The sequence below is a fragment of the Mesitornis unicolor genome, unplaced genomic scaffold (assembly GCF_000695765.1).
Source record: "Mesitornis unicolor isolate BGI_N332 unplaced genomic scaffold, ASM69576v1 scaffold964, whole genome shotgun sequence".
NCBI classification, from domain to species: Eukaryota; Metazoa; Chordata; class Aves; order Mesitornithiformes; family Mesitornithidae; genus Mesitornis; species Mesitornis unicolor.
This window is the reverse complement of record NW_010180558.1, coordinates 99,627-112,724: the sequence shown is the minus strand read 5'-3', so window position 1 is coordinate 112,724 and position 13,098 is coordinate 99,627. Positions and strand designations below refer to the sequence as shown.

The window sequence follows — 13,098 nt, the reverse complement described above, 5'->3', positions numbered from 1 at the left end:
AATGTAAATCACAATGCCTTGGATTTGTGCTGCTACTGCTGTTTTCCAGTCTAGGTCACCTGGGTCTGCTCAGAGCCTCTTGCTGCTTGTGAGAAGGTTTACATCAGAAATAGCAGATTTTGAGGGTTTTTTGAAATTTCTTACCTTCTCGCGCCTCATCCATCCATCTCCTCTACCTCCTTCCCGTTGCTATTGGTTCTCCTTTTAATCACAACCCAGAAAAGTGGGTATTAATCTGTTATCAGCAACTGGAGAATTTATTGCAGAGAACCTGGATTCTTCAGCTTCAACACAACACGTATGCTCCACTAACTTGGGTGGCAGTGGGCTGTGATCTCTTGTTTTGGCCCTGATACCTTGCATGGTGTTGCCACTTCAGTGATGGCAACTTTGGCCATGATATACATCTAACTTTACTTTTAATGTGGTGCTTCCTTTATTGCTAAACTTATGGCCTAATAGCACAGTTCTCGTTTATGTGCTGTCATTCTAAGAAATGTGGACAGACTTTGCTCTGTTACAGCCTCTGTATATATTCAGAATGAACAACAAATTTGAAAGGTAATTCTGAATTGTCAGCAAAAGTAGTCAATGTATTTTCTTATCCCACCCTCTTTCAGCTGAGTGCTTTTTCTACCTTTTTTCCTCTTGTAGTTATGATAACCAATTTAGTTTTTAATATTTCAAATTATATTTTTTAAAAAGCATCTTTCTTAGTTTGTATTTATGATGTCCTGAAAATGTTTCACTTATAAAATAGGTCTCAATATGTTGCAATGATTAAGAGTGAACTTGTGTCTTTGTTTCCTTTCTTAGAGTGTATGGGATATTTCCAACCCTTTCAGGATTATTCTGTTAAAGGGTAATAAACTAAATACGGAAGAAAATGCCAAGGTAAGTAACTTTTTTCATGTTGTATTTGTAAAGTACTAATATTGGTGTGAAATAAGTTTATTCAAACTAAGCTGTCGTAAACATCTGACAAATCCTCCAATGACAGACTGAGAGTTGGGGTTGTTCAGCCTAGGAAAGAGAAGGCTGAGGGGAGGCCTTATAGCGACCTTCCAGTACTTGAAGGGACCTTCAGGAAAGCTGGGGAGAGACTTTTAACAGAGGTGTAGAACAAGGACTAATGATTCCAAACCAAAGTAGGATAGATTTAGTTTAGATATTAGAGAGAAATTCTTCACTCTGAGAGTAGTGAGACACTGGCCCAGGTTGCCCAGAGAAGCAGTGGGTGCCCCCTCCCTGGAGGTGTTCAAGGCCAGGTTGAACGGGGCTTTGGGCAACCTGGGCTGGTGGAGGTGTCCCTGCCCATGGCAGAGGCATTGGATCTGGATGAGCTTTGAGGTCCCTTCCAACCCAAACCATTCTGTGATTCTATGACTTCCTGTAAAAATGCCCACAACTGGGCTACTGACTGTTCTACAGACCATAAGTTGTTAATACATGGAAATTTGTTGCACAACTACTTTAAGACCTTACAAGACACTTGCCTGTGAGGTAGAACAACATTAGTTTCCTTTATTTTGTTTGGCAATCAAGAAATTAAATAGTCGTATCAATTAGGAAGAAATTCAATTAGCCACTGAAGTCTGCTGTTTTGATGCTTTATTCAGTATACTCTGTGCATATTTTTCTTTCAAAACCATTACAACCTCCTTGTATATTAGCAAGACTACATTTTACTACATAGCTAAATGAGTCATAGTTACAATTTTACTACCTGAGACACTGCAACTGTGGAAATCGTTGTCTGCAAAACCAGAAGTTTCCCTTCTGTCTCAACTGTTACTTAGCTACCTGTAGTATCTTCTTAATTCTACGTTCTGTAGACTCTTAAAGTTTTTGGATGATTTCAGTGTGCTTTTAGAGGAAAAAGGCTACAAAGGGCTACAAAGATGATGAAGGGAGTGGAGCATCTCCCTTATGAGGAGCGGCTGAGGGAGCTGGGTCTCTTTAGTTTTCAGAAGAGGAGACTGAGACCTCATTCATGTTTATAAATATGTAAAGGGTGAGTGCCACGAGGATGGAGCCAGGCTCTTCTCGGTGACAAACAATGATAGGACAAGGGGTAATGGGCACAAGCTGGAACACAGGAGGTTCCACTGAAATTTGAGAAGAAACTTCTTCTCAGTGAGGGTGACAGAGCACTGGCCCAGGCTGCCCAGAGAGGTTGTGGAGTCTCCTTCTCTGCAGACATTCAAAACCCGCCTGGACACCTTCCTGTGTAACCTCATCTGGGTGTTCCTGCTCCGGCAGGGGGATTGGACTGGATGAGCTTTTGAGGTCCCTTCCAATCCCTAACGGTCTGTGATTCTGTGGAAAAGAAAATATGTTGCTTGTAAGCTTGAGGAGAAACAGGAAAAATTGAGAGTTCTTTGGTGTTAGTGCCTGTGTACGCTATCTAAATATTATGTAGTGTTTTGAATGTTTTTAGTCTTAAACTTTGAAGTCCTGTAGTGCCCCAAGAGCAAGAATGCATGTAGTGAACTTGCAAGCTTGTGCATGTTTCCCTGCGTTGTCTGTTTACACTGCTGTGGAGTTGCCACTAATGAGAATGTATTTGTTTCCTAGTCCTGATTCTGAGGCTGCTTAATTCACTGCCATTGTTCTTTGGATTAAGCCAATATTCATCCATTTTTGCTGAAACCACCACAGGGTTCATAAATGCAGTGTTTGTAGTGGGGAAACAAAACATTTGTCAGACGGATAACACTTCGCTAATGTGAGCTGGGTTGAATGTTTTCACCTAGAGCACAAGTGACTTCATTCAGCTGACTAATTTTCCAAATACATGACATTTGAGATTGCTATTTTGCTGGCCTTTTGTCTAGTTCTAATTCTATGATTTCCAATCCTGTTAATAAAATTAGGATCCAATCCCTTACATTATTTTCATTCTGACACTGCCCTTTTACTAACAAAGTCGTGTGTACCGATGATGCAGCTGAAGAGCAAGACAAAAAGAAAAGCAATGTGTTCCAACAGTACAGTGCTTTGTTACTATCAAATTTTACTTGATCACTTACGCCTTTTATATTAACAAAATAAAAGAAATGTCAGGGAAATGTGGTGGCATATAGTTATGAGATGAAATGATAGCAAGTCAAAGAACGATATTCAAAATTATGAAAATGTGAAGTTAAACCTCTGGCTTAAAAAAAAAAACCAAACAACAACAAAACCAAACCACCAAAACAGAACAGGCAGATTTTAGAATATTTGCTGTTGTTGGTGTTGATGTGCAAGCAGATAATACACCAATGTGATCAGCACCTTAAATACACCTTAAATCAGCAAAGAACTTAATTCAATTGAATATACAATGAATCTCCGCATTAATAAAGAACCCTTTGGTGAATTGTTTCAAGGTTATGAACCAACCAGTTTTAATCAGTTCTCTGACAAACCACTTCTTGAATAAGTCTGCAATCTTTAATTACAGAGAACGTTAAAAAACCCCTGTAAGTGTAATCCACAAGAATTTTGATTGTAGATGTGCATATATACATATATTGTAATGTATAGATATGTACACACATGTGTAGTCTGTATAAGTTTAGATTTCCTGAAGTAAGGTTGCTTTCATGCCATCTGTCTCGTGGATGTTCACGTTGCTGTTCTTAACTCACAGTGGGGAAGCCGTGCATGCCAACAATAGGTGGTAGTGGTTGATACGAGTATTGCTGTGACTCAAGTTTTCCAACTGAACTTTTTCTTTCAATGTTTGATTGAAAGCTTGGAAATTAAATTGGGACTGTACACATGTAAGTCAGCTAGTCAGTTTGATGATGGATGTTCCTGTGGCACCTGTATCAAGAAGGAGTGTAACTGGTAACGGTGTGTTCCCCAAGACCTGGTACCTCTGCTGGTGCCTGTGCTGTGCCAGCAGTCTCTTCACCAGTGGTAGTGATTATTTCAGAGAAGGCCAGAATGATCAGAACGAGTGTTGCTTAGAGACCATCTGTTGGTGTTACTAATGCCTTCTCCAGGGATTATTCTGGGCTGAAGACAGATTTGCTCTCTAGCATGGCTTCTTTTAAAATGTTTTATGGTTTGCTAATAACTAGTTTGTCTGAGCTAGTTTACGAATGGAGAAATTAGCACTGAGCAGTAGTTGGTGTAGTCAAAAAGATATATATATAGATATATATATATGTATATAAATATATCGGGACTGCTTTGGTGCTGATCACACAGTGTTACCTCTTTGAAAGAGGGAAAGGTAGGTTCTCTCCCAGAAAAGATCGTGTCTGTCAGTTGGGAATTCAAAAGTGAATTATTTTTATTCAAAGCCTGTACCAAATTTTAAACGTCTCTGCCTTTCCTTTACAGCACTCCGCAGCAATATGATAGCTTAAAGGGAATGTAGCGAAAGTTGTTTGAGCAGCGTAGGGAACCTGAAACATCACTTTACCTTTTACTCTTTTAACTGGAACATCGAGAACTTCTTTTTAGTGTTGACCAAAGGACTGCATCGGTGGGGTTTTTTTCCCCTTCTTCTCTGTTTCTTTTTCTTTAAAAAAAAACCACAAAAAAACCCCAACAAAACAAAAAAACCAACAAAAACCAAAAAACACCTCAAATTCTGATATTTTGGAAGGTCACCTGAGAGAGGTTGACATATTTCTTTGTTTGCTCAGGCAACAAAAATAAAGACCTTCTTGTTAATCTTGTTGAAACTGTCCAGGAGTGTGGATCCGTGGAAACGCGTAGGTTTCTGTATACAGATGTTATTAAACAGAAATGAGCTACATTTTAACATTGACCTGCAATGTGCTTGATTTCGGTGCCCATAACTCCAGCTTCTTTCTCTTCTTGCCCTTTTCCTTTCCTGTTCCTTACTTCAACTGTTCAAGCTGGCTGGGTTTGCTGGTTTCTGGATGCTAAAGACAAAACAGAATTCCTGGAAATTACGTACATTGTTACTGTTGTTATTACAGGTGATTTCTGATGGCAGGAGCAGTGTTCCCTCTGTACATTTTTATAAACAGGTTAAGTAAAACAAATAAATTCTGAAAAAGTCTAAAACTTCTCCTTCAGAAGCACAAATTGGTTCTACCTGGAGATTTGAATTCTCATTAAGAAAAAGAGCCATAGTTTTTTCATTCTGCTTAGTTGTTTGTTTCCTATGATTTCCTTCTGCGTTAAGTATGTCAAGTTAAAAACATTTGTGTATACATACATTGTATTTTTGGCTACAGATGAGTTCTTATCATCAGCCAAATGTGGTAATATAAGTAATTCAGTATTAAAAAAATTGGTAGCCAACATTATTTAAACAAATAGATTTTGATTTGGCCAAGGACATGAACCATAGAATCATAAAAGGGTTAAGGTTGGAAGGGACCTCAAAGCTCATCCAGTCCAACCCCACCATGGGCAGGGACACCTCCACCAGCCCAGGTTGCCCAAAGCCCCGTCCAACCTGGCCTTGAACACCTCCAGGGAGGGGGCATCCACAGCTTCCCTGGGCACCCTGGGCCAGTATTTGTTCTCAAGAATTGTTTGGTTCATTTTAAAACCTCAAAATTAATATTTTTAAGATAGAAATATTGATGAAATGCACGTGTGTATGTTCTGTATAGTATTCTATGCAAAATTCTGTAGGTTCTGTGGCAAACTTAAAATTTCTCATTTCTTTATTGCAGGTTCATGTCAGGGCTGGTCTTTTCCATGGTACAGAGCTGCTTTGTAAAACTATTGTAAGCACAGAAATCTCTGGGAGAAGTGACCACGTCTGGAATGAAGTACTGGAGTTTGAAATAAATGTCTGCGATCTTCCAAGAATGGCAAGGCTCTGCTTTGCAGTTTATGCTGTGATGGATAAGATGAAAACCAAGAAGTCAACCAAGGCAATAAATCCTTCCAAATACCAAACCATTAGGAAAGCAGGAAAAGTGGTAAATATTTCATTTGTTTTTCTTGAGTGTACCTCTGGATTATATTGGAATGAGTATTCAGAAATATTTCATTATCCTCACTTCAGTGGGCAAGAGTGCAAAAAAAATAATAAAAAAGAGCATATATGTTAAGAATTGCACATCTTGGCACAAAAAGCACTTTTTGTATTTCTCAGACACTAAAAAAGCATGAAAATGTTGGCTGTAAGTCAGTTGGCAAATGGCTATTTAAAGAACTGTATTTTAAAAGGTCAGTTTTGTTCTGAACTCTATAGGAAAAGATTGTGATTGGGAAAAGATTAAGGAATTGGCATCTAGGTTTACATTCAGAGAAATGCGTATTTTTAAACTTCCAGGGTGATGCTCTTAATTTTAAATTTTATTGTCCTCAGTGGTGCTGGAGTACACACTGACAACCATGGATGCTATCACCATTAAAAAAAACCCCAACAACCAGATCCTCTCAGTTTTACTTATATCGTAGTGCTTGCTGTATAGTAATGCAGTTCGCTGGCATCTTAGTTTCCATGTAAAAATTCTTTCCTTTGACAGCATTATCCTGTAGCCTGGGTAAATACCATGGTATTTGACTATAAAGGACAGCTGAGGAATGGAGAACTGGTACTGCACAGCTGGTCATCGTTTCCTGGTAAAGTTTACCTTTTTAGATTTGGACTTTAAATACTTATAAGACTAAAGAAGAGTGGAATCAAATAGTAGAATATTTACTGTATGCATGTCCAATTCTCCTCTCAAGCTCTTTACTCTGTATTTTATGTGGATAAATACATGATGTTTTAATATTTTTCCTGAAAGTATTGTGTATCAGGAGGGAGGAAGGGCGAGAGTCTGCTTGGAAATAGTATTCTAAAAGTTCTATTTGTTATGGAAGGAAAATATATCTAGCGTTACCTGTTCTTAAGATGCAGTTTAGGTTTCATTTGGTTCCCCGTGCTATGCACTCTAAACTAAATAGCTAAGCTATATCTTATGTGACAATATTTGTGTCAGCAAAAAAGGTGAATTGGATTTTTTTGTCTTCCTTCCTGGCCATTCCAATGGATTAGTAAGAGTGTGTGAGATCTCCATGCCACTTCTCATTCCATCCTGAGAAGCACTGTATCAACACACTATCAACTTGGCCGTAGTGCTGAAAGAAGCTGGCTTAAAGCTTTCTTCTTTTTTTCATACTGTTTGATACAGAGGCAGTGTGTACACTGGTTTACAGAAGCTGTGGATCTTACTGGGATTTGGCTCAGTACAGTGATATCTCAGCTTCCCCTGACTGTTATGTTTATTTTGGGAAGAGAAAATCAGTTTCTCATTAGGTGACAATCCAACATTTGTGAATGTAGGAGGTATGGGTAGTTCATGCTGGAAATGCAGTGCATTGTAGAAAATGTGCTGTATAACATAACGTCCTTCTGTCGGTTGCATGCAGTAAGCAATTTCTTATTGCGTCTTTGCCTTTCAGATTTTTTTAATTTTAATGCATGCCTGGCTTATAATGTTGTTCTGTCTGATGTTTCAGATGAACTTGAAGAAATGTTGAATCCAATGGGAACTGTCCAGACTAACCCTTACACTGAAAATGCAACAGCTTTGCACATTAGATTTCAAGAATATTCAAGACAGCCTATCAATTATCCTCCGTTTGATAAGGTAAGGTATGACATAAAGAGCAGGCATGAATGCTTATGTGTAAATAGCTCTCTTTTTTCCTTTCAACACTGCCTTTTCCACTGAATGCTTCACTTCCTGCCTTGTAATTAACATAGTGCAATTTTTTGAACTTGCACTGCATGAGAGTGCCAGTGCTCTGACCTCAGGGTCTTTGAACAGTATTTTGAAGATGTACACTTCTAAAAATACTTTGTACATAGTCTTGTGAGGGTCAGAAGCATGATCAGTTTCCAGTATCAATGATCTTACAAAAAGCTAAACTTATTTGACATTCCCAAAACCTTCAAACTGTGCTTGCTTCTGATCTTGTCATCGTTTAGGGCTGAGCTGGCCACTAAATCTTGGACAGATGCCCTCTATTAACTCTTCTCCCCACCCCAGGAGCGGAAGAGAAAGAGAATAAGGGAGAGAGACTTACAGGTTGGAAAAGAAAACTAACAGGTTTAATGAAACAGTAATACTGATACTACAGGATAATAATAAATAATAATAATAAATAGGAAAATAATGAAATATATACAAATATGTAGAAATATATGTATATAAAACCTCTCACCCTGCTGTGACGATTGTGTCACCAGGGGCTCTGCAGAGCAGGGCACTGGAAAAGTTCCAGACTGGACCTAGCATCAGGTGGGAACAAGATGCAGGAACTGGATTCAGGAGCACACAGATCAGGATGAAAAAGCGGGGTTCTGCTCAAACTTTGGCCATTGCGAAAGTGCAGGGGAGGAAGAGAAGAGAATGAGACCCTCGTGATCCCTCAGCTTTATCCTGCGTATGACATCTGTGGGATGGAATACTTAGTTGGTCAGGTTTTGGTTCATCTGTCCTGTCTGCTCCTTTTCACAGGTGCGAATATGGCACCATGGTGTGACAGTGGCCTTGCTATGTTTACATACCATACAAGCACTCTCACCTGTAGCAGTACACAGTGTCTGGAAAAGCATGCTGTTAGTTTCAGAAAGTACAGTCGCTTAGAAGAGACTGAGCTGAAAAGTAAAATCACTAAATAGAAAATGAGTTCCATGTAGCTCCAAGTGGGACAGATCTATAAGGATCTGATGTTTCTTTGTACAAATGTATGCTTGCCCACACTTCAGGATGGTTCTTTCCTCTGAGTTAAAATCCTTTTGAGGATAAGTAGACTTTTAATATTGTGTGAAAAGGGATTTCTCAAGGTCTGCTCTTGCACTCAATCTGCTCAAGTTGCCCTGGAGTTTTCTACAGATGTGTCTAAGAATGTTTGTCTGGAAAGGAAGTGTAGGTAATGTCTGTAGTGTGAATACTAGCACAGACCAGCAAATACAGCTAAGACAAGGAAACAAGTAATAAAATAAGTGTTAAAACACACACCTAGTGATGCATTGAAAAGAGCAAGGTTTAACTCATACATACATGGTCTGAATTTCGGTTTTGGGAAAGTTAATAACCACTTGGAGAAAATTGCCTTTTAAATTTTTTTTTTCTTTTTTGAGGGGTTTGCACCTTTGGGGGCCATGAACAAAAAGACAAAAAGCACCAAGTTTTATCAGCTTGATCAAAGAGGGATTTGAGGTTTAAGGGTCATCAAATTAGAATCAATTAAGATAGATTTTGTTTGTTTTGATTTTAGTTGTTTGGTTTTTTTTCTTGTTAGTGCAGTAGTCATTCTGGTGTGAGAACAGCATTGGAAATGCCTTAAGAGCTAAACCAGTTCTAACTGCCTTCTTAATTTTGGTTGACCAGTTTACTCCTCATCATGGATGTATTTTAGTGAGTTTCGTTACTGGTTTATTTGTAACGCTCTAAGTTTTTTGCTCATTACACTATGTGTATTTAATATCTTAATGAAAAAAGCTGCTTTTATGTGCATATCACAGATATGTTATGTAAAAGTCTGTTTCTGCAGTAACCACTTATTTGTTGTAGCTTTATTATTTGTACCTGCGAAGTTTTCAGTGTGTTAAAATGTTCTGGTGAAGAAGAAGATTTTACTGAGTAAGGTATCTGATGTACTGACATGCAGTGAGTGTCTGATGGTCTTCACCATCCCTTTTAACTTTGTTTGGCTGCTTTTTTTAAATTTATTTTGTGGTTTTGCCCCCTTCTTGAACTGTACTTGAGAAATCCTGCATATCAAGTAGAGGAAAATCCCAGAGCATCTTTATAAAGTGATTGCAGAGCTGGTAATGAAACATTCATTGAAAGCATTCTGCTCTGAGGAAATGCTACAAAATGTGCCTTTTCTTTTTATAGCAGTTCTTATATTTTTCGAGTAACTTTTACTACTTGTAATTCACTAGAGTTATGAGACTGTTTTGCAGTAGCACTGGGAAAATCCAAGCTGGAAATTCTTTAATAATTCATTCCTGAATTTCTGGGAGTATACTGAAATTTCTCCCTTGGAAAAGAGAGTATGATACCCATTCTCAGAAAGATTTCCTTGGTGAAGGTCCTGTTGAACCAGGAGTAACAGTGTAGCTGCTTCAATTTTATCAGCTGGGAATCTGGTTTTCAAAATTGTGTAGGTGAGCCTTGCTTGGTGTATGGCTGCTTCTAATTTTCCCAGTGTTGTTATCTGTTTCTGACAAGAAAACAGAGCAGATGCCAGATCTTTATTTGAAGAAACACAATGTGCAAAAATAGATTAATCTTTTAGATCATAGAATCATTGAAGTTATAAAAGACCTCTAAGATCATCAATTACAACCGTCAACCCAACACCACCATGCCCACTAAACCATGTCCTGAAGTGCCACATGTACATGGTTTTTGAACACCTCCAGGGATGGTGACTCCACCACTTCCCTGGGCAGCCTGGTTCAATGTTTGACGACTCCCTCAGTAAAGGTATTCTTCCTAATATCCAGTCTAATCTTCCTCTGGTGCAACTTGAGGCCATTTCCTCACATCCTATCACTGGTTACTTAGGAGAAGAGACTGACACCCACCTCACTACAACCTCCTTTCAGGTAGTTGTAGAGAGTGATGAGGTCTCTGCTCAGTCTTCTCTTCTCCAGGCTAAACAAGCCCAGTTCTCTCAGCTGGTCCTCAGTAAGACTTGTGCTCCAGACCCTTCAACAGCTCCGTTGCCCTTCTCATAGCATCAATCGACTTGCAGTGAGCAGCTGTTTGGAGTTGAGCAAGCAAAAGTGCCTTGACTTGACAAGAAAACTGTTGTCTAATGCAGGAGCTGTATACTGGGCTGGTTAATGATCAGTGCTGCTGACACACTGAGGGGGTTGTAGTTCAGTTGTACAAATCTGGACTTGCAGGAACTTTCAAGGTTTATTAGCAAACAGAGTAACTCTCAAAAAGCACAATGAGGCAAGCATCAACCATAGAATTAGGGCGTTGTGGTTTTGTTTATGCATGTTTTCATGCACACTGTGTAAACAAGCTTTGTAGCCAAGTAGCAGATGTATTACACCATATTAATAAGCATTTCATACAGAGAAAGAAACAAAAGAAGTTAGTACACCTTTTCAAGGATTTCAGCTGCTGGGTATTTGTGCTGTGATTATTGCAGTCTTTTGTTGTTTCTCATATTGCCTGAGTAGAGACAACTTAAGTCTTGCTGAATCTGTGTCTGGGGGGTGGTGTTATATTCCTGGGTGATGAGAAAGGACATGGTGTAGGTTCCTTAGACTTCTTTCTTAACTGATATTTCATTTTATGAATTATTCCTGAAAACAGCAGCATCTGACAACTGTAGATGTATCTACCTGACCAGGTCAGCTGGTCTGATTAGCTTAAGCAGTCGCCACTCTAACACATCTCTGTTGGTTGCAGTAGTATGCAGAATATCGTTTGAAGAACTGTATTTACAACTGTACTTAAGTTCCTATCATGATTTATTACATGGACTTCAAAAACTAAGAATGTTCAAAAGGCCAGGAAAAAAGAGCAAGAGTAACTTGGAACTGAACTGCTGGGGAAATGTTGCTTTGCTGTTATCAGAAGTGACAGTCCTTGTTCCTGAGGGTTGCTGTATATTAACTGGTGCTGAGAGCTTGTTGGTGGAGTATTCACTGCATGATTAAATGAGTTATTGGTGGGAGCTGGTTGTTCATGACGTTACACCAAGGAAGATCCCAGATTTAGAGAAGTAATGGGGAATTGCTAATTGAGATCATGTGGGCAGTCTGAGAGGATGGTGAAAGGATGAAGTTTGTGGATTCATACTGAGATGGCGGGCTAGAAGTGTGGATCTGTGGTACCAGGTGTGATTTGTGCCATTGAGAACAGCAGAAGTACAGATGAGAAAGCAAAGGATAATTTAGAGCTGAGGAGTTGGTTTGCTGTACTGAAAACTAAGGAGGAAATACAAACGGAAATAGAAAACAAGACGCTATGGGGAAGACTATTTATGTTTAACCCAGGAGGAGTGAAGAAGGAAGTGGAGATAGTCATGAGCACTCCTATTCCTGGTCTCCATAGTCCCTCAGATTAGAAAAGGGACACAGCATTTAAGTCCATGTTATACTACTCTATATACAAAATAATAATCAGCTACAAGGTACCAACATTTCTTTATCTGCTTCAGTTCTATTATACTTATTCTTTCAATGCAGTCCATTTTTGTTTTAAATCCAATGTATTTAAAAACTTTTTTGCAGATACTTGAAAAGGCAGCTGAGATTGCAAGGAGCAGTGACAACGCTGTAATGGCGGTAAGCGTCTGTAGAAGACTATTTTAAAATTAATTTTCTGGGGATTTTTGATTTTTATCTCATACATCAATCTAGAAATAACGACTCAGACAACGACAGTTCTACTGGCTCTGTTTTCTTTTGTAATTCACTTTGGTGAACTGTCTTAAAATTCAAGGAATGTAGCCACTTTTTCCAATATATTTTGGACTGCTTGGCCATTTTTTTGTCAAAACCCACAATTGCTTTACATACTTTATGGATTAGGAACATAATTAATATTTACGTGAGATCTGGATCTGGAAAACATTTCTAGGCTGCATAAAATATTACTGAAAAATTGCTTATTTTTATCAAGTATGTTGATTTTGTTGTCAGATTTTTCCAAATCAGCTTTCTCAAAAACGGTCATTGATCTGTAAGAAGATGTCTCTTAAATGTGGTGATGATATCCTCTCCTTGAGGAATTGGATAGATCTAACTTGAGGACAAATTTTGAAAAGATCACCAAAATCTTAAGGCATTTTCTGTGTATTAAAAAACCCCAGATGACTGCAATTTAAGGTGGTGAAAGCAGAGTCAACATGCTTATATCACAACTGCATGTGATATAAGAATAAAGCAGGTGATTGAAGAATGTCTCTTACAATACCAAGTGCCTAAAGTGCTCAGAAAGACTGAAAACTCACTGCTACTTTGGGTCCCCACAACTGAGTGTACACGTAATTGTAAATCTCAAATAGCAGCATACCAGCCTGACACTGGATCCTGACTCAGTTTGAAAGATGGACATTTTCAGATGCAAGAGTCACCTTATTGTCAAGACCGTTTGCTTTCTTTGATACAGAAACAGAGTATGTGCTTAGTTTTACTAA

The 13,098-nt window shown here is 38.7% G+C and overlaps 1 protein-coding gene across 2 annotated transcripts in view; it reads left to right on the top strand.

Annotated features, from left to right (window-relative positions):
• The first annotated feature begins 822 nt into the window (after positions 1 to 822).
• Positions 823 to 13,098, top strand: part of PIK3CB (phosphatidylinositol-4,5-bisphosphate 3-kinase, catalytic subunit beta) — a 35,164-nt gene continuing 22,888 nt past the window's right edge. Inside the window, exons 1-5 of one of the 2 annotated variants that reach the window (XM_010183098.1) lie at positions 823 to 894; positions 5,655 to 5,906; positions 6,459 to 6,555; positions 7,438 to 7,568; positions 12,191 to 12,244. In XM_010183098.1, the coding sequence (XP_010181400.1) occupies positions 5,793 to 5,906; positions 6,459 to 6,555; positions 7,438 to 7,568; positions 12,191 to 12,244 (396 nt within the window). In that variant the 5' untranslated portion in view covers positions 823 to 894; positions 5,655 to 5,792. Of the gene's footprint in view, positions 895 to 5,654; positions 5,907 to 6,458; positions 6,556 to 7,437; positions 7,569 to 12,190; positions 12,245 to 13,098 lie in introns of those variants that run through there. The other variant, XM_010183099.1, reaches the window with a different exon arrangement.